The following is a 27,223-nucleotide window of genomic DNA, read 5'->3' on the forward strand; positions in this document are numbered from 1 at the left end:
GAATTGGACTTCTAATTGCTTCCTCATCCCAGATAAATATTCACCAGCTCTGGCCCCCAGCGACTCTTTCCTGTTCTCAGATCTCAAAAGAATGCTCGCTGAGAAGAAATGTTAACTCGAAACTCAAAAGAGTTCCCAGCAATATTTCTACGACTTCTCATACGATATGGTTAGCGCTTAAAAAGGAAACTGAATAGCTTTTACACAGACCTACTTCCGATTTTTCGTCACATCAGTTCAGCAATAACGTTATACGTAAATATATCATTATTTTAGATTAAAAAAAATATGTGAAAACTTTGTACCTGTCTTTGAAATGTTTTTACTCGATTTCAACCCTCCCCCTCCCCCTTTCCCATCAAATCCTCACTTGGTTCCAACGGGACCACCTCGGAAGTACACTCTTTCGAATAAAAAAATTATTTTGAAAATCGGTTCATAATTGACCGAGAAATCGGCGAACATATATTAAAAAAATAGACAGCCGAACATAAAACTTCCAAGAAGTCTTCTATTTTCTTTTTAGAAGTCGTTTAATAAATAGATTTTACTTAAATAGGCGAAACCCAGTAAATATTTTGTGTAGTCCCTCCAATGAAGGAACTGAGACCACTTTTTTGATTATTTCGTTTGAATTAACCCACAAGGGCATTTGATTGGCTCATTTCTATAACGCGATTGTTTCTTTCAGTTTGTTTATGAATACCTTTTTGTGTGCCTGATATAAACTACGTTCATTATTGTAACTTAATTATAATCACTATTTTATTATAATTTATCTTGTGTATTTATCTTAAAATATTGTGTATATCCACTGTATGTAGGGAACTAAAAAAAAACGAGAAGTTCCTTGGAAGAAACAGTCCACGTTAGCTAGTCGCTAGCCCACCCCTATTACAATACAACTATCGCCTTGACCACAACAGCCTCAAGTCAGCGTAAATTATTATTATTATTATTACATAATTTATTATCCTGCTATTACATTCCAAAATAGTTTTTGGTCAACAAATAGGAATAGGAATAGGGCAAGCAAAATATCTTTATAGTTATTATACATCTGCATAATATTGTATTTATATTCCATCCAACCCTAGAAGACATATCTCAGTATTATATAAATATTTCCCCACTGTAATATAAATATTTAGATATCTTCATATTATATTTTGACATGAAGGAATTTTTTTATTAAAACATTTAATAACGTGTTTACCAAAGAAAAATTACTTGTTAGTCATGTTAGTCATTCTGTCTAACAATAAATATAGTAGGTGAAATATTTTAATAAAAAATAATTAACAACGTTCTTAATATTTGCTTAATATTGTCCTTTACTTTATTTACAAATTATTTATTATTATTTACTTTACTTACATAATTTCTCAAGTAATGTCCAAACAAAAGACATGGATATTTCTGTCAACTTATAAACATATTCGTTCGTTTTGTTCAATTGCTAGCTATATCAGTCATCGTTCAACCAATTTCAAAAAGTTCTTATCAAAATGGCACATGGCACTATACGAGAATGCTATACGAGACAATATTTTATAAGGGGATATATTGTTTTGGTGTCCTTCTACTACTACGGTAGTACCACGACTTGATAGATATTTCATCAAAAATTATTTTTTATTGCCGTGAAATTAGTTATATGTTAAGGATGCATTCATACGTTGACTTAATCCAACCCATATTATTACCTGAGCTATAAGCTCATGGTGCATCTCAATATCGCATCTGAAAACAAAGATCGGAATAAGCAGTTCCAAAACATTTATATCAAGATTATGTGATTTCTTTGGATTTTTTTTAAACGTTTTGTAGGACATCTATATATCATACATTCTTATATCAAGAATTTCTACAGAGTAAATTTACGAGTGCTGGTAATAATAAAAGGAGAAAAATAACGTGTTTAGATTATATCTTAATAAAAATCACATCACATTATTTGATTTAGCAAAGGAAGCTAGTGAAGATATTATTACATTTTTATTTAGAAATTGCTTTCAAAGCAATTATTTTAGTCATTCTTATCTCATCTAGCCACTATCAGATCATAACTTTTTAAACTTTATCAAATATAAGTATCTTCTAATAATTGTTTAGTTAAATTTGGCAATAAATGCGATGAGAAGTAACATTATATTTGTAATTATGGTTATATATAGTTTATTACAAAAACAATTCTACATAATTTGTTTTTCCTCCAAAATACTCTTACTTTACTGTCAGTTCGATTTACTGGAACGTATTATTTTTCTAGAAAATTTAAGAGCGATTTTTAATATTTTAAAGAGTGAGTCACTGATAGATAGCGTTTCACAAACTACTGTCCACTCAACCGAAGATTTTTTGATTTAGGTATGTAATTTTCTCCAGATCTGGCCCCCAACGATTATTTCTTAGTTCCCAAAAGGATGCTCGCTGGAAATAAATTTTCGTTGAATGAAGAGTTGATCGACGAAACTGAGACCTATTTTGGTGCAAAGGATAAATCGTACTACAAAAATAATGGTATCGAAAACATGGAGGGTCGCTATAATCAGTGTATCACCCTTGAAGGGAATTATGTTGAATAAAAAAAATTATTTTGCCAAAAAATTGTGTTTTACTATGGTAGGTTGGGGACTTTTCAATTGATCTGTTAAGATTTAAAAAAATTGAACGATGGAAGTTCTTTGTTAGATTAATAAGTGGTGATGTGAAGGAGATTTATTACGTAACGTGCAATTTAAGAATTTGTTTTGATTCAAAACTATGTAGAATTAATATTACATAGATATAATAAGATTAGTTTAAATTGATTAGAAAAATACGATGACACATACTTGACGGAAGCTAAATATCTTAACGGGAAATTATACGGCAATAAAACTTTCTCTAAATCAACATTACACATCCTGCGGAAGATTGGTTTGTATTCCTTTAATTTCTCTCATTGTGCCTTCCGCCCTCATCGCATATTCATATTATAATTAGAATTTTGGAAGTTTTGGAGTTTAGGCTATGAGGCGCTTAAGTATTACGGGCGCTGTCGCGGGTTCGATATAAGTTCGCTTTATGACAGTCGACTGAAAATTACCATTTCAACGGTTCTGAATTAGTTTCGCCGGATATGGGAGCAGGTTATTGTCTGCATGGGATGGAATGCGGTGGCAGGCCAGGTGGTTATTGTGGCCGCCATGATGCTTTGAGAAAGTCGTCTTGGTCTTGAATATCACCAACATAACATTTCGGTAGCCATCTTTCAAACCCTGAAGCGTGAATTAAACTAAATTAAATTTTAAAATTGTTTCCTATGGCCAGTTACTATTTTTTCATAGTTTAAGCAACATTTGGTAAGATTCTAGGTCCCATTCGACTTTAATTTTATCCCTTAGTATTGGTTATTGAATATTTATAGTTCTAATGTATAAAAAAAATCAGTTTCTTCAGCTTAGCTTATTAGTCATAATAATCAATACCGGCATTTACCATATTGTTCTTAAAAGCGGTTCAAAAGCATCGTATTATCTCAGCTAGAAGTAAATTCATCATCATCATCATCAATCCATAGCCAGAGCTCTGTCTACTTCTCAATCAACAAGCTGCTGTTGTTCCCGCAGGATTTCGAATATTCTTCACTAAATCTCGCCACATTTGACGATTGGCCGTAGATGTTCTGGCGTCAGACAACGTCAGTCTTACATTTCAGATAACTTTCGATGAGCTCTTTCGATCTATGTCTGTTTGGGTACTCTCCACTATATCTTACAAAAGGTTGATTTAGAAACTAAGAGCAATAGAGTTAAAGACTTCAAAGGGCTAATAAAAGGGGTAGCGCATATAAGGTACAATTTTGATTTTCAAAAGAGACAATTCACTCTGTCAAAAATTTTTATCATTTCAGGATGTAAATGAGCTTCATCTTAAACTGTAATCTGGGAAATTTATAAACTTAGTAACTAGTGGCTATTTCTGGACTATACGGTGAGTTCAATTTTTCTTTCGCTCTTTCTAATCATTGTTTTATCTAATACCAATAATTGTTTCACTAAAATCACTATAACTTTTAAACTACACATCATATTGTCATAAAATATTGATGGAAAATACTAGATACAGTTAGAGACTATACATTGCAGCGAAATGATAAAAACTTAATAAACGACTTTATATACAACCAAGTTGATTCAACCAAAATATACCGACAACCATCTTGACATCCGTTTAAATTAGAAATATCACGTTAAATCAAAAGTATAGTTGATAAAAAGAAGAAGTTGATCCTACTCAAAATCAAAGAAATGTACTGGTTACTCGGAAGATACTCTCAACTTGAATTTAGATACTACACTCAGTGTACATTCATGTGTTGGATTGTGTAGATAGTAAAGAGAAAACATTCCGGCGATGCATTTGGATTTTCCATATTTCTCTGAAAAATGCGTTGGCATTCTTAAATAATATAAAAAATGATAGGACCTAAGTCGAATACACTGTTATATATATATATAGGTAGATATATACAATTTGTGAAATATCATAAATTGTTTCGATATGACAACTAAATATATGTTTAAATAAATTAGTTTAGCAGCGAATTATAAATCCTCTATGGACTTATCGGGTGCAATTATGGAGTTGCACAAGACATCAACGATATCAAAAGTTCCAAAACTCAAAATAAAATGGATTTACGAATTTATCTAAGATTTCGCCTGAAAACATGAATAAAGATTACTAAATTACATTTTGCTAATTACAGTAATTACAGTATCGTGAAAGAAATATTGCTATAAAACTACACGTAAGCAATCAGAGAATTGAAGCAAACCAAACCACATGACTTTGTGTAGTGTAAAAGTGTTACTTCTAACGTAAGCTCAAATAGTCTAATTTAATTTATTTCAGGATATACATATTAATATATTTGTTCAGCATTCGTCTTGCTTGTGTTTGGCACAAGTATAGCAAAAAAATAGCAAAAGATTAATTTGTAAATTAAGATTGACCAACCATATCTAATGTGAGATAAAAATTCAATTGAAAAGTTCTCTGGCACATAGATGGCGTTACTAGAATTAAATCCATATATTGTTTAGTTAGCAATAACATTCAAAAGATGCGTGTATAAATTTCAGAGAGATATAAACTAAAGATTTAATAAATTAAAGAGACATATCACTCTGTCAAAAACTTTATCATTTCAGGATGCAAATGAGCTTCATCTTAAACTATAATCTGGGAAATTTAATTTTATTTATATTTAAATAGTAAATTAAAATACAATTAATTTGGTCAATAAATGGTCAGTGGTGTAGTAATTTAAACTTATTAATACATATTGATTATTAAAACTTAACGTAATTTAGTTGTATCGATATAAACATGGCACCAATCAACACCATTGCTCAAGAACAATAAAAGCATGAAAGGAGTAAAAAAAATAGCATAGTATGATGTATTTTATCTAATATCAAATTTGTTTTACAATAATTTAAAATATCTAAATAAACCATTATCTTAAATTATAATATTTTCGATTTTTCATAATTTCGAGGAGCATGATTAGCCTTTTATTATTAATATAGTAATTAGGTTTAAATTACTATATTTTTAATACAATTGTATATCCTATCTATATTTAGTTATTCATAAATTCATTTTCACATTTTAATCTAACCCTCAAAAGATGCGTGTATAAATTTCAGATATAAATTAAAGATTTCATAAATTAAAGAGACAAGTCACTCTGTCAAAAATCTTTATTATTTCAGAATGCAAATGAGCTTCATCTTAAACTATAATCTGGGAAATTTCAAGTTTATATTAAATTAAAATTGTATTTATATTTAAAAAGAAAATTTAAAAAATTTAAAAATTAATTTGAAAAAATCTACTTATATATGATATTCTACATGATACGTTTGTTATAATGGTCAGTGGTGTAGTAATTTAAACTTATTAATACATATTGATTATTAAAACTTAACGTAATTTAGTTGTATCGATATAAAGATGGCGCCAATCTACACCATTGCTCAAGAACAATAAAAGCATGAAAGGAGTAAAAAATAGCATAGTATTATGTATTTTATCTAATATCAGATTTGTTTTACAATAATTTAAAATATCTAAATAAACCATTATCTTAAATTAAAATATTTTCGATTTTTCATAATTTCGAGGAGTATGATTAGCTTTTTATTATTAATATAGTAATTAGGTTTAAATTACTATATTTTTTGATACAATTGTATATCCTATCTATATTTAGTTATTTATAAATTCATTTTCACATTTTAATCTAACCCTCAAAAGATGCGTGTAAAATTTCAGAGAGATATAAATTAAAGATTTCATAAATTAAAGAGACAGGTCACTCTGTTAAAAATCTTTATTATTTCAGAATGCAAATGAGTTTCATCTTAAACTATAATTTGGGAAATTTTAAGTTTATATTAAATTAAAATTGTATTTATATTTAAAAAGAAAATTTAAAAAATTTAAAAATTAATTTGAAAAAATCTACTTATATATGATATCCCACATGATACGTTATAATGGTCAGTGGTATAGTAATTTAAACTTATTAATACATATTGATTATTAAAACTTAACGTAATTTAGTTGTATCGATATAAAGATGGCGCCAATCTATACCACTGCTCAAGAACAATAAAACCATGAAAGGCGTAAAATAATAGCATAATATTATGCATTTAAGAGGAGTATGATTAGCCTTTTATTATTAATATAGTAATTAGGTTTAAATTACTATATTTTTGATACAATTGTATATCCTATCTATATTTAGTTATTCATAAATTCATTTTCATATTTTAATCTAACCCTCAAAAGACGCGTGTATAAATTTCAGAGAGATATAAATTAATGATTTCATAAATTAAAGAGACAAGTCACTCTGTTAAAAGTCTTTATTATTTCAGAATGCAAATGAGCTTCATCTTAAACTGTAATCTGGAAAATTTAATTTTATTTATATTAAATTAGAAAATTAAAAAAATAATTGATTTGAAAAAATCTACATATACATGATATCTCGCATGATACTTTTGTTATAATGGTCAGTGGTGTAGTAACTTAAACTTACTAATACATATTGATTATTAAAACTTAACGTAATTTAGTTGTAATAAAATATTATTTAAAAATGTTTAGTGAGTATTAGTTTTTAAGATAGATTACATATATTTTAACATCAAGAACATCAGAAACAAGATCAACTTAATAAATGCAGTCAAATTTCAACCACAGGGCAATCACTAGTATATATTAAATCATATATTCAAAGCAAAATGATTTAATTAGAATTGAACTATTTTACTCGAATTAATATATAACCTAAAGCATCATCATCCAATGAACGTTAATAATATGTGTAAATAATCCCTACCAGCAAACAACATTTCCAGAACTTTAAGCTTTTAAATCAATCTAATGAAGGTATTCCACGCGATAATAATTCAATACGGTACTGATTTCCAATTATATCGTAAATAGATGCCTCAATACATGAATGTTTCAGTGTAATTAGTTTAATCCAACAATTTGGTCTAATTCAATTACAGAGTTATATCTACTATAAATTAAACATCGGCTAGAACTCTACATTTCATCTCATGGAAGGCGTAAATATTTAAATAGAGAATCTATTTATAAATAACAAATGCATATTTTATTATGTTTATTAATATTCTCTAATGATTCAATAGAGTTTCAGCTTATATAGAACAACATATTTATGTATTTTAGGTACTCAAATTAAATTTTTTCTCTTTGGCAAATCTCAATAAACATAAATTCCTAAAATTTGGACTACAAAAAAGCAGAAAAAATCGTATTTGCTTAAAAATAATTAACAAATTATAATTCTAAAAAGATCTAATTAGTATAAAAGTAATATCAATTAAATTCCATGTAAATTAATGTTTTTTATAATACTTGATTTTCAAACACGTTATATACACAATAAATTAGTTTGAATAATGATTTAGGACTATACGAAATTTCTGTGAATATTTATATACACACTTGTATTTATTTTATATTATATTAGTAATAATAAAACAAAATTTACTATTAACAACGATATTTTGCATCTATTTTCATAGTTTTCCATTTACTCGTCTGTCAGATAAATTACACTTTACCATATACTCATATTATTTTAACAAATAAATCTCTATATTAAATTGCAAAATATTTCTAGAAATCTTGCCGTAATGATGTAAAATTTCGATGCAAAAATCAATAAAATTATAAAAAAAGCAAAATTAAAATAAAACACAATAACATACTATTTAATTCAATACTTAAATTTCTTTAACATAACTTTAAAATATATAAGTAACGTTTATATTAAAACTTTTAATATTGCAATTTTAAATAAATCTGGTTTCTCGTAATTCCGAGAAGTATGATTAGGCTTTGTTATTAATATGATTGTTAAAAATTATGTATGTCAAAATATGTATCCAAATCATATCAACAAAATACAATGGTCAATTGAAATTTTACGAAAAATGAACAAAACTAAACAGCAGCAAATATTAACAATGACCAATCGATTCAAATACAATAAATTCGAAAAACACACAATCAGGCAGAAAAAAATTAACAAGTTAATAGTAATTAACCAAACAAAAACAAAATAAACTTATTATTTTAAAGAAATCAATACTCCTTATTTTAAAATAATATTCAATAATATAATTTATAACACCGAATTTTCAAACAATTTTCAAATCTATAATATACATATTCAATTATTTTGTATAACAATCCGGACGTGTACGAAATTCAGTGAATATTCATATATACACTTGCATAGAAATACTATATACCGGTATTATTTTAACAACTAAATTTCAGTATTAAATTGTAAAAACTTTCTAGAAATTTTGTCTTGATTTTTAATTTCGATATAAAGATGGCGCCAATCTACACCATTGCTCAAGAACAATGAAAACACGAAAGGTGCAAAATAATAGCATAGTATTATGTATTTTATCTAATATCAAATTTCTTTTACAATAATTTAATATATCTAAATAAACCATTATCTTAAAATTATAATATTTTCGATTTTTCATAATTTCGAGGAGTGTGATTATCCTTTTATTATTAATATAGTAATTAGGTTTAAATTACTATATTTTTTGATACAATTGTATATCGTATATATATTTAGTTATTCATAAACTCATTTTCAGATATTAAATGATTTTCATAATTACTTACACATATTTATGAGTAAACAAACAATAATAACAAACACCGTAATTCACTGGTCACTATCCAAAGTAAATCTCGTTTTCAGAATGAGGAACATAAACATTTTGATACATGTCACAAGGGCAAGCGATATGAGACGCGCGTCAATTGCGCAAAAATAGGGGCTCACTGCGAAATATCGCCCGTTTTGAGGCAACGAGCGCTATGTAAGTGCTCCGGATGACACAAAGACACTGAATTCCGAATCAGTAAAGCGCGAAAAGTTTGGCCGGAGCGGCGCAAGTCCCGGAATCCACATTCTCCCTCTGGATCCGAATTATTTTAAAGTTTAATTTCTAAAAATATCCCTCATCCCTTTATTTTTATCAATCCATAATGTCGGCTTCATTATGATTGACAGAGGCAACAATAACCCTTCATTTTATACATACAGTATTCATATTTTAATAATTATTGCAAGAAAAAATACCAGAAAAGAAGTTATTCACTGTTAAAATAACCATCGCATGGATAACCAGCAACACGATCTAATCTATAGTTTATTCAAAACAACAGTGAACTCACATCATCAAGATGTTCAATGTATTTCAATTTATCATATTGTCCTTCTCATTTTATCTTATATATAAAAATGAATCGCAAAATATGTTCCTAAGCGCATAACTCAACAACGCCTGGACCAATTTGGCCAAATCTTTTTTTAAAATGTTCGTTGAAGTTCAGGGATGGTTTTTACGGCGAGAAAAATTAGAATTATTGCTGGAAAAACCCTAAAAATAGCCCTTTTTGTTTGAATTTGTTTCGTGTATCAGTTGACAATTCATCTGTCATCTGTCAAAAGTCATCTGTAACAGACAACTTTTTTTTTTTAAATTTGATATGACTTGAACTCAAATCCTTTTAATCCGTACGAATTGTTTTATTTATTTAAAATTTTTTATTTGTTTAAAATTTAATTCAAATTTTAAATAAATAAAACAATTTGTACGGCTTAAAAGGATTTGAGTTCAAGTCATATCAAATTTTAAAAAAAAAGTTGTCTGTTACAGATGACTTTTGACAGATGACAGATGAATTGTCAAGTGATACACGAAACAAATTCGTATATCGTGTTTTGTGCAGAGTGTTTAGTTAGTTAGTGTTTGTTTAGTTCGTGATTAGTGAAAAAATAATTTATATTTGATTCGCGTGAAGCGCGAGCGCGACATTCAACTAATAATCGCGCAAGTTTGAATCCAGCTGCTTTCAGTTACGATGTGTCAATTGACTACAGTAACTACCAATGTGTTGTTATTGGTTCTATGAACTTGGTTTGCTCACACTGTAAGGCATTAAAATACAAAAACGAAGCCAATGGATTGTGTTGCGCAAATGGTAAAGTGAAATTGATACAATTGGATCCACCACCAGAACCATTGTACTCATTGGTTTCTAGAATAGGAACAGATTCTATACACTTTTTGACACATATCCAACAATATAACAATTGCTTTCAAATGACTTCATTTGGGGCAACAAATGCAGTTCGGGAAAATTTTATGCCAACTTTCAAGGTATGTATTATAGCAGTTACTCATAATTATTTTAGCGAACAAAATTTTCTGTCACCAAAGTTAAGATGTGTTACTAATCTTCAATTTCTTAATCATTACGAAATATATCACTTAGTCATCATATTATATGGTGATTCAGTTTCAGTGACACTTTTATTATATTTTATATTTGATAGATATTAGTTAAAACTAAATATATACTTTTTAAGATCAAATATTATTTAAGTTTGATCATTGACAATCCATTAATTTATACCACACCATAATATTTTTTTTATTTACAGATACAAGGGCAAATATATCACAGAGCAGGTTCACTGTTACCAGTGTCAGATAGCGACAACAAATTCCTGCAAATTTATTTTATGGGCAATTCACCACAAGAAATTGATCTGCGTTGTGCACATAACAATTTAGTAAAAAGGTCTATTGTAGAACAATTACAAACTTTATTTCATCAACACAATCAATTGATTATATTGTTTAAAACTGCCCTGGATCTGATGCCATCCGATAATCACAAAATTGTAATCAGAGCTGATAAAACACCTGCAGGTCAACATACAAGACGTTTTAATGCACCAACTATTGACGAAGTTGCTATCGTTGTAGTTGGAGAAAACTTGGAATCCCGTGATATTGTTTTACATCGTCGGAATTTTCAATTACAACCTATAAAGGAAACACACCGCTCATATGATGCACTGCAATATCCCATTATATTTTGGCAAGGTGAAGATGGCTACGATTTATCAATAAAAATGATAAATCCCATTACAGGTAACTAAAATATTAGTTTAGCTATGGCGATAATATCTCAGTCACTATATTATGTATTTGAATGTTATTAAAACAAAATCTGTTTACAGGTTCTGAAACCAACAAAAAAGTCAGTTCAATGAACTATTATTCATACCGCCTAATGATTCGGGAAAATGCAGATAATCGCATATTGAAATGTCGGCGATTATATCACAAATATGTTGATGACATGTATGTTAAAATTGAAACGGAGAGATTAACATTCATCAGGTTGAATCAAACCAAACTCCGATCTGAAGAGTATATTCACCTTCGAGATGCGATTAATACTGATGGAAATGCACAGAATGTCGGTCGGATGACTATTCTTCCAGCAACATACATCGGAAGCCCTCGGCATATGCACGAATATGCTCAAGATGCCATGTCGTATGTTCGTCATTATGGTACAGCAGATTTGTTCATCACATTTACATGCAATCCGCAATGGATAGAAATTAAGCAGGAGTTATTACCTGGGAAATCATCCATTGATCGTCATGATATTACAGCCAGAGTCTTTAGACAAAAGTTGAAATCTTTAATGAATTTCATCGTAAAACATAATGTGTTTGGTGAGACACGCTGCTGGATGTATTCTGTGGAGTGGCAGAAACGAGGATTGCCACATGCACACATTTTGATTTGGTTGGTTGAAAAGATAAGGCCAAATGAAGTTGATGCAGTGATATCAGCTGAAATCCCTAATGTACAAGTAGATCCTGGATTGCATGAGGTAGTTATCAAAAACATGATACATGGTCCCTGTGGAACTCTTAATCAAAATTCACCGTGTATGATGGATGGTAAATGTTCAAAACGATATCCACGGACATTAATATCGGAAACAATTACTGGTAATGACGGTTATCCATTGTATCGTCGCAGATCGACAGCAGACAATGGAAAATCAACAATTGTCAAATTAAATCAACAAGATATTGAAATAGATAATCGTTGGATTGTTCCATATTCACCCATTTTATCAAAGACATTCAAAGCACACATCAACGTTGAATCTTGCCATTCAGTGAAATCGATTAAATACATTTGCAAATATGTAAGCAAAGGGAGTGATATGGCTGTGATTGAAATTGGTGCAGAGAATTCTAATGATGAAGTTACCCAATACCAAATGGGCCGCTATGTCAGTAGTAATGAAGCAGTTTGGCGAATATTTTCTTTTCCTATTCATGAGAGACACCCTTCTGTTGTTCACTTAGCTGTGCATTTAGAAAATGGACAAAGAGTGTATTTTACAGCACAGAACGCAGTACAAAGAGCTGCTCAGCCACCATCTACTACATTAACCAGTTTTTTTGAGACATGCCAAAACGATGATTTCGCACAAACATTGCTATATTCTGAAATGCCAAAATATTATACCTGGAATCAATCCTCAAGGAGATTTATACGACGGAAACAAGGAAAACCAGTTCCAGGATATACAGATGTATATTCCACCGATGCGATTGGCCGGATTTATTCAGTACATCCAAGCAATGATGAATGTTTTTATTTACGACTGCTATTAGTCAATGTACGTGGCCCAACATCATTCCAACAGTTACGAACTGTTGATGGTGAATTGTGTGGATCCTACAGAGAAGCCTGTCAACGTTTGCAATTGCTTGAAAATGACGCTCATTGGGATCAAACTCTCAATGATGCTGTAATATCATCACACACTCATCAAATACGAACATTGTTTTCTATAATCATATCTACATGCTTCCCATCAAACCCAATTGATTTGTGGATGAAGTACAAAGATTATATGTGTGATGATATTTTGTATCAAATACGGAATAGAATGGGAAATCCAAATATACAAATCAGTGAAGAAATTTACAATGAAGCATTGATTTCAATTGAGGACATGTGCTTGATAATGTCAAACAAACTATTAATTCAATTAGGCCTGACCGCGCCCAATCGTCCAATGCATGACGCTTTTAACCAAGAGTTGCATCGAGAAAGACTGTATGATCTCAACGCTTTGAAAGAATAAATTCAAACAAATCTTCCACTGTTAAATGAACAACAGAAGTATGTATTTGAAACTCTTATGAAAGTAACAAATGATGAAACTGGAGGGATTTATTTCTTAGATGCACCTGGTGGTACAGGAAAAACTTTTTTTATTTCATTAATATTAGCAACAATTCGCTCACAAAATAAAATTGCACTTGCACTCGCTTCGTCGGGAATCGCAGCAACTTTGCTTGAAGGTGGTCGAACAGCCCATTCAGCACTAAAATTGCCATTAAATATGCAAAGCAATGAAACTCCAACCTGCAACGTTTCGAAGAACTCTGCAATGGCAAAGGTTTTGCAGCAATGTAAATTGATTGTTTGGGATGAATGCACGATGGCACATAAAAAATCTTTGGAGGCTTTAGACAGAACCTTAAAAGATCTACGTAGCAATAATAACCGATTTGGTGGTGCAATGATTTTATTAGCAGGAGATTTTCGTCAAACATTGCCAGTGATTCCACGATCAACGCCAGCTGATGAACTCAATGCATGTCTAAAGTCCTCCAATTTGTGGAAACATGTTAAAGTACTTCATTTAAGCAAGAATATGCGTGTCGAGTTGCAAAATGACCAATCTGGAAACATATTCTCTAAATAACTCATTGACATTGGTAATGGCAAATTTCCTATAGACATGTTGACGGCTTGCTTTTGCTATGACTATAAACAAGTCCCAGGGGCAATCATTAAGTGTTTGTGGTATTAATCTAGAAAACCCATGTTTCTCACATGGTCAATTGTATGTTGCCTGTTCCCGTGTTGGAAAACCATCAGATTTGTTTATCTATGCGCCAGGTAATCAAACAAAAAACATCGTATACCACAAAGCAATATAATGATAATAATAATAATAATTATGATTCACATGATTAACAATAAAGCGATTACTTACTTTTCAATCCTTATATATGTTTTATTTAATTATTTTTTATTCACAACGCCCTATCACCAGGGTGATGGTTCTGTTCAGGAGAATTTTTTAAAATACGTAGGCACAAAAACTGCCACATTACAAATCTTTTTGACAGGACGAAGTCTGTCGGGTCAGCTAGTTCTAAATAAAAAGAGACAATGTTGTCTGATAAGTTCGAACATGTAACCGAACCAGCCTGCAAAAGTCGTTATAATAACTCTAGGTTATTAATCGGCAAATGTTTTAACGCTTTGCTTTGCTTGTTTTGATACATTTCAAATCGCTCCTTATTATTATTTTGTTAAATATTAATTTGCTGCGGTTTTATTGGGAATATTTTTAGCGTGTCGCAGCTGCGCTGAATACTAGTATGGAGACGGTCATTGAAATATGTCAAAAAATAAAATTACAATATTTTTATAATTATATAATTTACATTATATTATATTATGGATTCACCGAAACCGTGCTCATACGATGCGGTTGACAAATCAAGATCAACTTAATATTAACTCTGTCAAATATCAAATATATGAAATGTATAAAAATACTGAGTAGTTTTTTCAATATAAACTGATTTAATACAATTATTTCCGCGTAAAATGGTAAAATGGAACTTCCAGATATAGTTTTTAAAAGAATAAAATTTTAAGGAAGACTTTCTATATTTATTTGGATACTTAGAAGAGACATGGATATTTTTGAATGGGACCAATACATCTAACGGTCATGCACGGCAACATGATAATACAAATAGTGTTATGACAACGAAAGCTGATGGAGAAAGGTAAACCTTGGAATAATAATTGAATAGGTTTAATTGGTCAATACATTTATTAATAATTACAGATATATTGTTTCTCATGCTGGAAACAGGAATGGTAATAACACCTTTGGTTTGAATGAACTCGATGAGACACATTGAAGAAGAAATCGACAAAGGATAAAATTGTAAACAAATGTTAAATAAATAAATAACAGTTTTTATTTTCATTATTCAGTGAATGAAACTTTCTCAGTATGATTATCAATGATGACAATTTCCAAGACAGGATGATGAGAATGTAAACAACTAAAGGTGAGTATATAATTAATATACTACAACTGTAGGATATTGTATTATAGAGCGTGAAATATTATTTGATATGTGTGTAGTTGTGCAGAATATACATACATACAATAAATAAAAATTTTGAGGAGATAAAGAATACTTACTGTTTTACAGTAAGTACTGTAACTGAACGTAAAAGGTAAATATACTCTCAAATGGAATTAAAATGTATTACTTGGATCTACAATAATTAATAAGGCGAATCATGCTATTACAAAAAAAGCAGCGTTTCCTTTTGCCAATGGAACCTATTTCATTGTTGGGCCTCTCTAAATATCTAGTTTTCTAGATCTCTAAACAGCATTACTGAAAAGTAATAGTATTATATATAATACTAATATATTATATAAATTGTATTGCTATACTTGAGATGAAGTTCAAGAAAAATGAGGTAAAAATATATATATTAACATATACCTGCTGCAATCTCACAAACTCATAGAACCACTCGAGGACTTCCTTAAAAACGTTTTCTTACTAAAAATATCCTCGCACAAAATACCCAAGCGACAAGAAATACTCAAAGAATCATGATCTATACTATCCTGAAAACCCTTTACTATACTGAGGGATTTCTAACTACAATCAACTTCAATGTTATAGGGCACGATCAAAAAAGGTGCTGTTATGCAAGCGCTAGCCCCATCGATGCGAAAGCTTCTCATCCCAATGATTTTAATACTTCTTTGCTTGAATTTGTTGTATGAAACTGTGTTCAAATCACTACTGTGTCGAAAACACGTTTCACATGTGTCTATAGTTGGGGCATACTCACCGTAAGTCATTACCAGCAAACGGTGACTTTCAACAGCTTTTCAGACACAAAACTCAAAAAACGATAGAATGATAGAAAATGAGAGATCGTAACTTGTGCTGTTTTGATGTTAATGTCAGTAAAATAAAATTATATATGTATCAAAGCATGACACTATATAGTTATGGCTAATAAAATCTGTTACAAAAACCGGAAAGTAATTACCAACAGACCTGATAATGGAGAACAGTATCAATAGAGAATCCAGGACCAAAATAAATGTATAAACATAACACCATAACAAGGCTTAAGCAAGCTTGAAAATTGACTCTTGAAAAAGTGCAGATATATTCGAATAACTATTAATAAAATTACAAAAATTTGGATGAACCATCGTCGGAACGATGATCGGTTACTTTGCATTTCAACATTATGTGTTATATGTGTATTACAATAAAATTATTATATTTCAATCAAATCGTCCATGAAGAAAGCCCATTGCTGCATCCTTTTTATGGCACGTTCAATCTGAGATTTACAAAATTGCTTATCATTAGTCTACAGCGCTTGCCATTGATGGGATGAAGAAGTATATACTAATAACACCCCTAGGCTAAAAGCTTCACCAGGTAAACCTCGTATGGGTTGGTATGAAACATACCAATTTATCGAAAAAATGCACTTCTCAACTTGACTTTGAACCAAATTTGGGTCCCATTGATATGGACCCCAAATTTGAATCCTTTTCGTCATATTGATAATAAAATTTTAAAAATGTTACGATTTGTCATCAACTAAATATTAACAGATATGATAAACAGATTCACATATCCACCCTTATTGAAAATCCCCATAAGTAAATTACTACAATTATTTTACTTGTATAAAAAAATATGTTGATGCTTCTCTATATTCGAATCAAGAAGAAAAATAATAAAAATAAAACATTTCCAATATTCTTAGTGATGTAATCACACATTTAAAATATCAGATCGAGAACTATTATCAAGTAAAGTATTACTAGCTGTATGCAATATTAACGAACATTGCATGGGCTAATTATTGAAACGCTGAACTACCTATTTATAATTAAATTCTCAACCATTTAAACACAGTGAAATCAATAGGGAGTAATTAAGAGAATGTTGTTATTGCGCTCTAGTGTTCAAATCAGGCAGCTAAATCCAAATCAAAGTTGCACTTAATAACTGAGTTGTTTCATGTCCTGCAAACAATAAAAAAATCAAAATGCATTTCTATCATATCCATATTGCAAAAATCGGTCAGTTATGTAATTTAATCAGTTTATCCAATGCTAAAATAAGCTTATTAACTGATTCGGAAATACTCATTAAATTGATTATCACTATTTTGAAACGAAAACTAAAAATAACTTCTATAAGTATCTTATCTATCATTTACATTATATATATTTTTATATTATTTCATGTTTGTACGTGTAAAACCAATTTGTAACTAAATATAAGCATTAAGACATATCAATACATATATACTTTTTCAGCGGGATTATCTGAATAAAAACCCGAACTATTTCCATTAATGTTATTAAATATTTAAACTTTTTGAACATTGATTAGCTTAGTTCGAGTTTTTGACAGAGTGCATGCTAACACACATTCGCTATAGTAGAGAAGTGGAATAAGAAAAATAACATTAAACCACATTCACTTTTTGGCATTACTGTTAAAACAATATCTAACAATAACTATCGTTAATAATAAAGTTAACGAACAAGTTTCAAATATGTATAAACAAAATGAAAACATTTCAAAATTGTAGTAGTATTAGAATTAGGTAACAATGAAACAGCCCTAAAATGTATCTCGACTAAACTGTGTAAATAAAATTATATAAAATGAGATGTAAAAAAAGAAAGCCTGGCCAGAGCTTAGTTTAAAAAAACAGAAGTTTTTCTGAAAATGTTATTACTCCAAAGCAAGCTTAAAAATAATAAGCAAATAAAGGAACTATTCAACGAAACCACCAATAATTTTGTTTCAAAACCAAATACAAAATTAACAAACAAATGAAACATAAGTTGCAGTTCAAAAATTAAACCAAAAATATATATTTATAGATATAAACAAGGGTGTGGCATGCAGAAAATCCATAAACAGAAAGGAACAACTCTAGACTACCCACAATAATAGCATACTTGGCAACAATTAAACTTGGCTTACTTAATAATTTAAATTTGATAACCGTTTTAAAACACTAAAAAGCAATCTTTTTGATATTGTCACTGACTGAACTTGGGTAATTTTTTTTGTATAAAAACATCAAACCATTTAATATCTATTATTGCGGCAACTATGTTATCAATAATGAACTAAAGGTAGTATTATTTGTATGTACCACCATTGTAAGATAAAGCATTACTGATATATTATCACAGTTATCACAGTGATAATTGTTGACGAGTCCTCGAGCTAAAAAACTCTTGCACTATCTGCAAGATCAACTAATAGGAAATATAATCTACAAAAAAATTATTCTAAGTTTATATAAAATGTTACATTAAAATTAAGAACATAAAAATCTATGGCATATGTCTAGTTCAATCTAGATTCAGATAACAAACATGCGCAAACGAATAAAATACCAAAAAATTGTTAAATATTTTATTAAATATAAAGTATTACAATATTAAATATTATTACACAATTATTACAAGTTACAATTTATATTCGACCAATACAGCAAAATATCATTCGTTTAATATTCAAAGATCTAATATACAAGCCCTGAATGTCGAACATTGAACATGACAGGGTTTAAAATACTCGAGTTCTAAAACCATATAAAATTGTCAGAGATATGTATATATAAAGTAGGAATGTAAAATTATATCACAATGATTAAAGCTTAAACTATCACCTATAACAAAATATCATATTGACCCAACTAGCATTTTGTTCATTAATTAACACATTTTTACTTAGAATAAACATTCAATAAGTGTAAAAAATATAAATATGTATCAAAAATATCTAATCATAACCCACACCAGTAAAGCATCTATAGAAGTACTATGAGTAAAATATTCTAAAAGCATATATGTATTTTGATTTTCTTCTATTTATATGGCATATTTCGAATCCAAAAAATGCTACGGTATATATAGCATCATGACTCTGTACAGACACTGATTACAAATTTCAAAAAAGAAAATTAATAAACATCCCAAAATGAAGTTTAATATTATTTTTATATACATATTTTATATTTTAAAATCTCCTTTTTACCAAAGAGGGTTTATTTGCACTGGACCTACAGTTTAACGTGGGTTCCAAACCACAGTCCTCGGCATTAAGCCCACCGACTGGCGAGTGACCAACTTAGAAATCATCCCAGAAGATATCCGGTCATACCCAGCCTGATTGCTGGCCTGACTGGAATCATTTTCCTTGTTGGATTTTGCACTCTTGCCTTGGACAATCACAAACATACATTTACGACCACGCCCCAGCAGGAACCCGCGATTTTCACAACAGTAGGAGGACCGTCCTGTCACCTTTACCACTGCGCCAACCAAGCCGGCTATTAAATTTTTATAAAAGTAAATCTACATTTTCAAATTATATAAAACTGAATCCTTTACAGGTAATTAAATATCAAACAGTGTCTGAATACCTTCATAAAATGAAAAATGTAACTAGTAGAGAATGCATACCTTCAATATAGAGATTCTTTATAAACAATGGAGACAAAAGATACTATATATAAAAATGCTAGTTGGTGTATAATAACAAAAATATTAGAAACGTCATTAAGTAGAGTAAGGTAGACTGTGCGAGTAAAAATTCCACCACAATCTATTGGTCAAACGGTCGATTATGGTATTTAATACAATTTTACTTTTATAATGGTTACATGTTAATATACAATGTTACAATGGTTACGCTGAATACAAAATATATAATTTCAAATACAAATTTGACAAATGAATAGTCCGGACGAATACGTTCAACTGCCGATTCGAACTTCTACTCGCTCCACGATCTGCAAGTTTTCCAATGGTTCGCTGGACGACTCCCACGCGGTCCTGTACATAAAATTGTACTAAACCGCAGTGGGAGCCCTCAATTGTCAGTGATGCCATTTCGCTTTCTGAGCGAAAATATCAGCTCGCAAGTTTTGTGCGAAGCAGATGCCTAATATCTAAAATTACAATAAATCAATATTATCAAAGCAAATGGTATTTCACAAGTGGAAGACGCGACCTCAAAAACTAAATTCTGAATAAGATTTGATAGGTTTTCACTATAAACCTTAGCCTAGTGCTAAAAAGCACAAGCAACAATATCTTGAAAATTCAGGTCATAGTATTTACCTCTATGCAATTCCATTTTAAATACACTTTAACTAAATAAAGGCATATTAAATTTTATTACTGATTATGTACGTTCTTAACTATAAATCAAAAGCATTGATTTACAATCCTGTAATTATAAGCTCAGGAAAACGAGCATATATTCATAAATTAGTAACTGCATATTTATCAACAATAACTTAAAATATTTCATATATTACAATTCAAAAATTACAAAAATATTTACATGTAATATGTATGACCAAATTTATTATATTTATAAACCGTTGCCTGCATTTAAAACGTATATATTCCTAAATATTTTTAAAAAAAGTAAACGACCTCGGAATTTAGACAATAGAATCATTAATTAACTAGTCGACTTTGATTTTTCTGCAAGAGAGCTGTACAATTAAAGTTGAAAGAGCTCTTCCTTGAAATCGCCTGATTAGTTTTAGTATATGTATATGGGTAGACGTACATAAACTGTATACTGTAGCAAACTTATCAAATTCAATCACGCACTCAGTTTCATAGATCGCCTTTCAATAGCTAGTTGAAAAAATTCTATAACCTAAGCATATTAAAAATATATGTATATAGGTCTTATTTATTTCCTAAGCCCAATACAATTCTTAAACTTATAATTTTAATAGATTTCAAATCTTCAAAATCAACAAATATCAGACAAAACAACAAATCAGCAATCATAAACACGTATGCTGAAAATAAGAAATTGAAGCAAATTGATACAACCACCAAGCAGATGTATATACATATTTACGAATGATAAATGAAATAAGCGATACGATAAATGTAATTCCTTGCTCAAATTATATTTATGAACTCAAAAACAAGATTCTCTGAACAATATAAAACTCAAATAATTTAATAACGGAAACATATTTAAAATAAAAAATAACTTACTTGTAAAAATAAAATCACAAACGAACAGGACACAATAGATATAAAATTCTTCTCGGTCCATTCCTCCACAGCTTCAAGACAGCCTTGCTCATTTATAATTTTTGACACATCAAAAGCCTGAAATTTGTGCAAACATGCAAATACAACTAAGTAAACCGAAACTATTCATCATGCTGCAATGATGTGCTAATGAAGAAATTAAAAAATGAATGGAGACACAGTGAAGTTTGCAACTGGTACCTGTAGGATCATTGTTCCTACTTTAACAGCAGCCACAGGTACTAGATTGCTTTCAATCCATTCTTCACCAGCTCTTAAACAACCTCTTTCAAATATATGTCTTTCTCCTGGCTGCATGATTACAAAATATGAATAATTTGAAATAATATTGTACATATACATATTTGAATACTATTACACATATACAAATATACTTACAAATCCAGGCTTCCGAACATCATATCCACATTGCTTATTCTTAATAATTTCCTAAATCATATTTCATTTTAAGAGTAGATCTAACTTATATATATAAAAAATATCTTACATTTGGTTTACGTTTGCAGCAAGAAAAAGGAACTCCACAAGCTTCTCTACTTCCTACATCCTTTGAGGAACAATTAAAGTAATTATTTCTGTCCCAGTCTTTAGGGCCTTCAATTCCACAACATTGGAGCTGAGAAAACATAATCATATTAAAATAGATATTGTGTTAAAATATACAATTTTGTACCCAATCTTCTTGTATCCAATCTATTAAATTTTGTTGGTCTGGATCTTCCCTATAATGAATTATAAATGTTTGAAATCCAATAGCTGCCTGAGCTTTGATCTAAAAATGTTTGTTTACACTGTATAATTCTATGAATGATCAATACCATACTTACCCAATCCTTAAAAACAAATCCTAATATTCCTGCTGTCATTTCAAATAATAACAAAACTGACAAGAAAATTGCATACTAAAACATTGTGGTTTAGTTTTTTTTAGAACTATTGTCAATTAACTACTCACAGTTGCTAATAAACAGGTATTTTCTCTCAGTGCTCCCACACAACCCGTAAAACCTATCACAAATGTCACAGTTCCTAAAAATATTTAAATTGAGTATTACTTAGTCCAATTAACACTTTAATATAAAAAAACTTACCAACACATATTAATATAAATGCTGGATCAAGAGCAATGTTGGCAACTTTTCCTAAATTATTGAAGATATCTTTTTCTGACCAAGCCCATACACCTACAGTCAAAATGCAGAGACCCAAAAGCTACAAATATAAAATGCTAATTATGTAGATCATCAGGTCACATTATGAGGACACATTAAACTTACCCAAAATAATACATTAAAACCAAAAATCATATACTTTAAGCAGCTGCTCACTTCTGTTGTTTCACTTCGATACTTCCTGATTGTAGGCATTTTGGAAACTGTTACGGTCATTCCGTGTATTCCAAAAAGTTAAGACTTTTGTATGTGTTCACTAAATTCCCAGAAACATAGGTTTCATTGATTGTTTCCTCATATCCATGCCCTTGGAAATTTGTAATACTGCGTCAAACATTCTTAATTCCTCTTATCCTAATACACAAACATTTTTGATATACTAAAGTGACACACACACATAGGTTATCCGTGTATTTCACCAAACTACTTTTATTTGTATTCCATTTTTAAATATAAATCATAAATTAAACATTCCACATCCACCGAACATTGTATATTTTGACACCTTTGTCAACCACAATATGTAAAGAGTTTCCTATATCTTGTTAGTGGCAATTATATAGTTGCCTTTTTAAGTAGGAAACTGTAATATGGGATGATATATTTTGAAATTACAGATGTCGTCGGTAGATGACACTATATATAAAAAAATTAATATATTATGAAAGTTGTATTAAAAATATTAAAAAAGTCTGAATTTTATATTTAAGGGCATTGAAAAAAAGCACACATCAATTTTAAAAATACCTTTAATAAAAACAAACTATAACTAATATCTACATATATAACATACACATTTATATAGAATTTTAATCATATTTTAATTTTTAACTATAAAATACTTTCTAAAATCTAAATATTTGGTCTTTGGAACGGAATTTAATTCTTTACGTATCGACGCCCGAAAGAATTTGAGTTAACAGTTTCAGAAGTAATACTGATTTTTTTTCTGATTAAATAATTCAAAATTAACCTAATAATATCAAGAGGGAAAACTAATCATCGGATCTTTAAGAGTAATAGGTTAGAACCGATTGTTGATTACCCCTCACTAATAAAAAGGGCGGCATATCTTTCGTAAGTAATTCTAGCCAAGCCATATATAAAGGTGCGGATAGGTGACCTTTTCGTGGCATTGGAAGAGACCTATGAAATAAAAAAACGTAATTTTTATTATATTAAATACGCTCTAACAAGTGAAGTAACTTACATAACAATTAAATTGGCGTTTTGAGAATTTTCTAGTAATAATTCTCTTAATCTAAGTTGGCGAAGAGTTTTGTCATGGTTAGCGTTTAATTCAGCATCTGTTACTTGACAATCTGAAACATACGTCAAAATATATGGTTTTACATTGGGATTAGCGTCTAGTGATTGATTTTAGGAATGTGTGTAATTTCAAAAATTTGTAATATGTTCCCGGACCAAATGAATTATGACTTATGCCTGTTAAATGTATATTTTTGCTGTGGATAGAGAATTTAACGCCATTGTCATGTCCGATTATAAATTTTGAAACTATTTAATACAATTTTCTTATCATTGTAATTTTAATATTAAAACCTATATCGATCATTGAATTGAACGATTGAATTGACCAACTCATCGAAACAGAAGAAGAATAGATCGAAATAGATCTAATTAAAAGTAAATACAAATGTAAAATTTTTTCAGAGGAAGTTAATTGAGATGTTTAATAAGTAAAAACTAGCACAGTTTTCTCTACAGATGCTTTTGAAACAAGTGATAATGTGCCTTCAACTTTATGTTATTAAGAAGCAGGAAGTAAAACAACACAAAACAAAAGATTAAGAACTAAGTTTTTATGTAATAATGTTGCAAGCAGGATTTATTTTACTATTTTGCTATTATGTTATATCATCTAAACACTATTTAAGAGTACCCTAAAGCTATTTTAATTCATTTGAGTGTGAAACTAGCAATGTAGAAAACCAAATTTAACGAAAAATTAGGACATGGCAATGTAATAAGATAAATAATAATCAGTGTTTGCTTATTCTGATGGAGGGCAAGAATAAATAGGATTACAAAGGGCGAAAATGTAGTATTGAAATTAAAATTCAAATATATTATGCTCAGTTGTCAGATTAGATAAGGTGTTTGATATATGTTGAAAATGTGTCATGCAAATGTTAAGCAGTATTGAAATAAAATATTTTCACAAAGTCCTATTTTTCACTTCCTCCTAATAAATATTCCCTCTTTACGGTGAAATCATCAATGTGTAGGGTATTACAAATTGCTAAACCGAAGGGAATTGTAGTTGCAGAGGTCTAACAATGTCAATTAACTAAATTTAACGAATTATTCTTACAAAAAAGACATTATTGTGAGTAATTCGTAAGCTGAAAAATCTCGGGCCTAGCACATAGGTGGCGCTAGTTTTGTTACATTCAACGCTTTTTCAGTTATTACTCTTCTTCAAAATAAAGTTGTTAAAACTCATAAATTTAGAGTTATTATGCTAAGAGTGATACTACTTTAGTTATTTTCAAATAATGGATGAAAAATAATTTCGTGTTTTAATTTTAGACTGCTTCTTTATGGCAAAAAATACCGCTCAAGCGAAGCAATTACTTGAAGGGTGTTATAGGGACTCCGATCCTTCAGAAATAAAAATAAAACGTAGGGGTGCTAACTTCAAAAGTGTTCGTAAAGACACCGATGATGCAAAACCCAATGGACGTTCAAATGATGTGGTAACACACAAAAAAAAATACAAAATCGTTTTGAATAATCGAAAAGTGAAATTGGGTGAGTTAGCTACCATCGTAAAGATATTAAAAGAACGTGTTAGTTTTATATTGCATAAGCATTTTACTATGAGAAATCTCTGTTCAAAGTAGGTTCCGATTTTGCTCACTGTTGACCAAAAACAAGAACATGTTGATGATTCTGAGCAGTGTTTGACGATGTTTAAATGTAACAAACCGGAATTTTTGCGTCGATGCGTGACAGTGGATGACACATGGATCCATAAATTCACTCCGGAATCAAAACTATCGTTATCTGAGTTGACAGCAACTGGTGAACCTCGTCCAAAGCACCCACAACAATCGGCTGGAAATATTATTGCCTTGGTATTTTTGGATATGCATGGTGTAATATTCATCGACTACCTTTAGAAGAGAAATACCGTCAACGGTGAATATTATATAGCGTTATTGGAGCGTTTGAAGGTCGAAATTGCAAAGGAATGACCGCATATGGGAAAGAAAAGAATTGTTTCATCAAGACAACACATTGTGCCACAAGTGAATCAAAACATTGCCAAAACTACATGAATTGAAGTTCGAATTACTCCCACATCCACCGTATTCAGATTTGGGTTCCAGCGACGACTGTCTGTTCACAGGTCCCAAAAAAATGTTCACCGGTAAGATTTTTCAATCGAACGAAGAGGTTATCGCTGTAACTGAGGCCTGTTTTGAAGCAAAGGATAAATCGTTCTACAAAAGTAGTATTGAAATGTTAGAGCGGCGTTGCAATGATTGTGTGGCTTATTGCGTGTGGAGATTATCTTGATGAATAAAGCCAATTTTTAACGAAAAAAAAACGCGTTTTCTTTGTTACGCCCGGGACTTTCAGACCATGTGTTAATTGACACAAAGTCATACTCTTGACTTGATTTATAATACCTTTTCAGGTGAAATAATAACCAGCATACATGCAACCACCTAATATAATTTAAAAAAATGCAGTTATCATACCATTTTGTGCATCAGTTGCATTTTTAAAGTCATCCACAAGCGAATCGAACATAGATATAGTATCGTCATGAGGCTTGTCTGAGAGAGAAACCATTTTCAGAGATGTATAGTTCAATCTGAATTTCGACAATAAATGAGCCATACTGGAAATAAATTACAAAATTACTTAAACAATGGGACTCACTAAATTAGTATACTTACTTTCTTTCTTCTAGTGCGAGATCGTTCTTATTACTAGCTAAACCGAATACCCTCAGTTTGCAGTTAGACCAATCATGTCTGGTTGATATGATATACGGAAGTAGCATAGTTAATCCTCCATCATCATATAACCACCAAACATCAATGAATCTGCAAAATTACGCTTGCAATAATTCCGTTTGCATTTTTTATTTTATTCTATATTTACCCTTTATTTTGTTTCTTTCTAAACCTATTTATTTCTTCTACATGGAGTAATTCATCGTTGGACATTCCAAGAACAACGTCAAGTTTAATACTAGCCGTCTTTTCTTTTCTCTTTGATGCTGTTAACTTAACACCGTCATCTAGACGTAAAATATAATTATAACAAATCTT

The 27,223-nt window shown here is 30.0% G+C and overlaps 3 protein-coding genes across 7 annotated transcripts in view; 1 reads left to right on the forward strand and 2 right to left on the reverse strand.

Moving 5' to 3' along the window:
• The first annotated feature begins 11,964 nt into the window (after nt 1–11,964).
• Nucleotides 11,965–13,808, forward strand: LOC143196311 (uncharacterized). Its single transcript, XM_076403973.1, has 2 exons — nt 11,965–13,652; nt 13,715–13,808. Exon 1 carries the CDS (start codon nt 11,965–11,967, stop codon nt 13,612–13,614), a length of 1,650 nt encoding a protein of 549 aa, XP_076260088.1. The 3' UTR covers nt 13,615–13,652; nt 13,715–13,808.
• A 5,241-nt stretch (nt 13,809–19,049) lies between these two features.
• Nucleotides 19,050–23,442, reverse strand: Tsp26A (Tetraspanin 26A). Of its 3 annotated transcripts, none has more exons than XR_013005780.1 (9): nt 23,019–23,439; nt 22,833–22,953; nt 22,697–22,770; nt 22,569–22,643; nt 22,415–22,513; nt 22,229–22,357; nt 22,120–22,170; nt 21,682–22,032; nt 19,050–20,603 (listed from the first exon to the last, which is right to left on the reverse strand). XR_013005780.1 is itself a non-coding variant. In XM_076404534.1 (9 exons), exons 1-9 carry the CDS (start codon nt 23,127–23,129, stop codon nt 20,532–20,534), a joined length of 849 nt encoding a protein of 282 aa, XP_076260649.1. In that variant the 5' UTR covers nt 23,130–23,442; the 3' UTR covers nt 19,050–20,531. The 3 variants fall into 3 exon arrangements, 2 of the variants coding, with proteins under 2 accessions (XP_076260649.1, XP_076260648.1); XM_076404534.1 differs by having other exon boundaries at nt 21,682–21,798; nt 23,019–23,442; XM_076404533.1 differs by having other exon boundaries at nt 21,922–22,032.
• Nucleotides 23,443–23,644: 202 nt separating this feature from the next.
• NKCC (sodium potassium chloride cotransporter) overlaps nt 23,645–27,223 on the reverse strand; it is a 53,393-nt gene continuing 49,814 nt past the window's right edge. For all 3 annotated transcript variants that reach the window (XM_076404539.1, XM_076404538.1, XM_076404537.1), the window contains exons 14-18: nt 27,054–27,192; nt 26,846–26,995; nt 26,645–26,787; nt 24,124–24,235; nt 23,645–24,059 (exon numbers count right to left, since the gene is read on the reverse strand). In XM_076404539.1, coding sequence (XP_076260654.1) covers nt 23,924–24,059; nt 24,124–24,235; nt 26,645–26,787; nt 26,846–26,995; nt 27,054–27,192 — 680 coding nt within the window. In that variant the 3' untranslated portion in view covers nt 23,645–23,923. The remainder of the gene's footprint in view (nt 24,060–24,123; nt 24,236–26,644; nt 26,788–26,845; nt 26,996–27,053; nt 27,193–27,223) is intronic.

The sequence above is a fragment of the Rhynchophorus ferrugineus genome, unplaced genomic scaffold (genome assembly GCF_030347505.1).
Source record: "Rhynchophorus ferrugineus isolate W39M unplaced genomic scaffold, kcgeb_rfMv2 rfM4, whole genome shotgun sequence".
NCBI lineage: Eukaryota > Metazoa > Arthropoda > Insecta > Coleoptera > Curculionidae > Rhynchophorus > Rhynchophorus ferrugineus.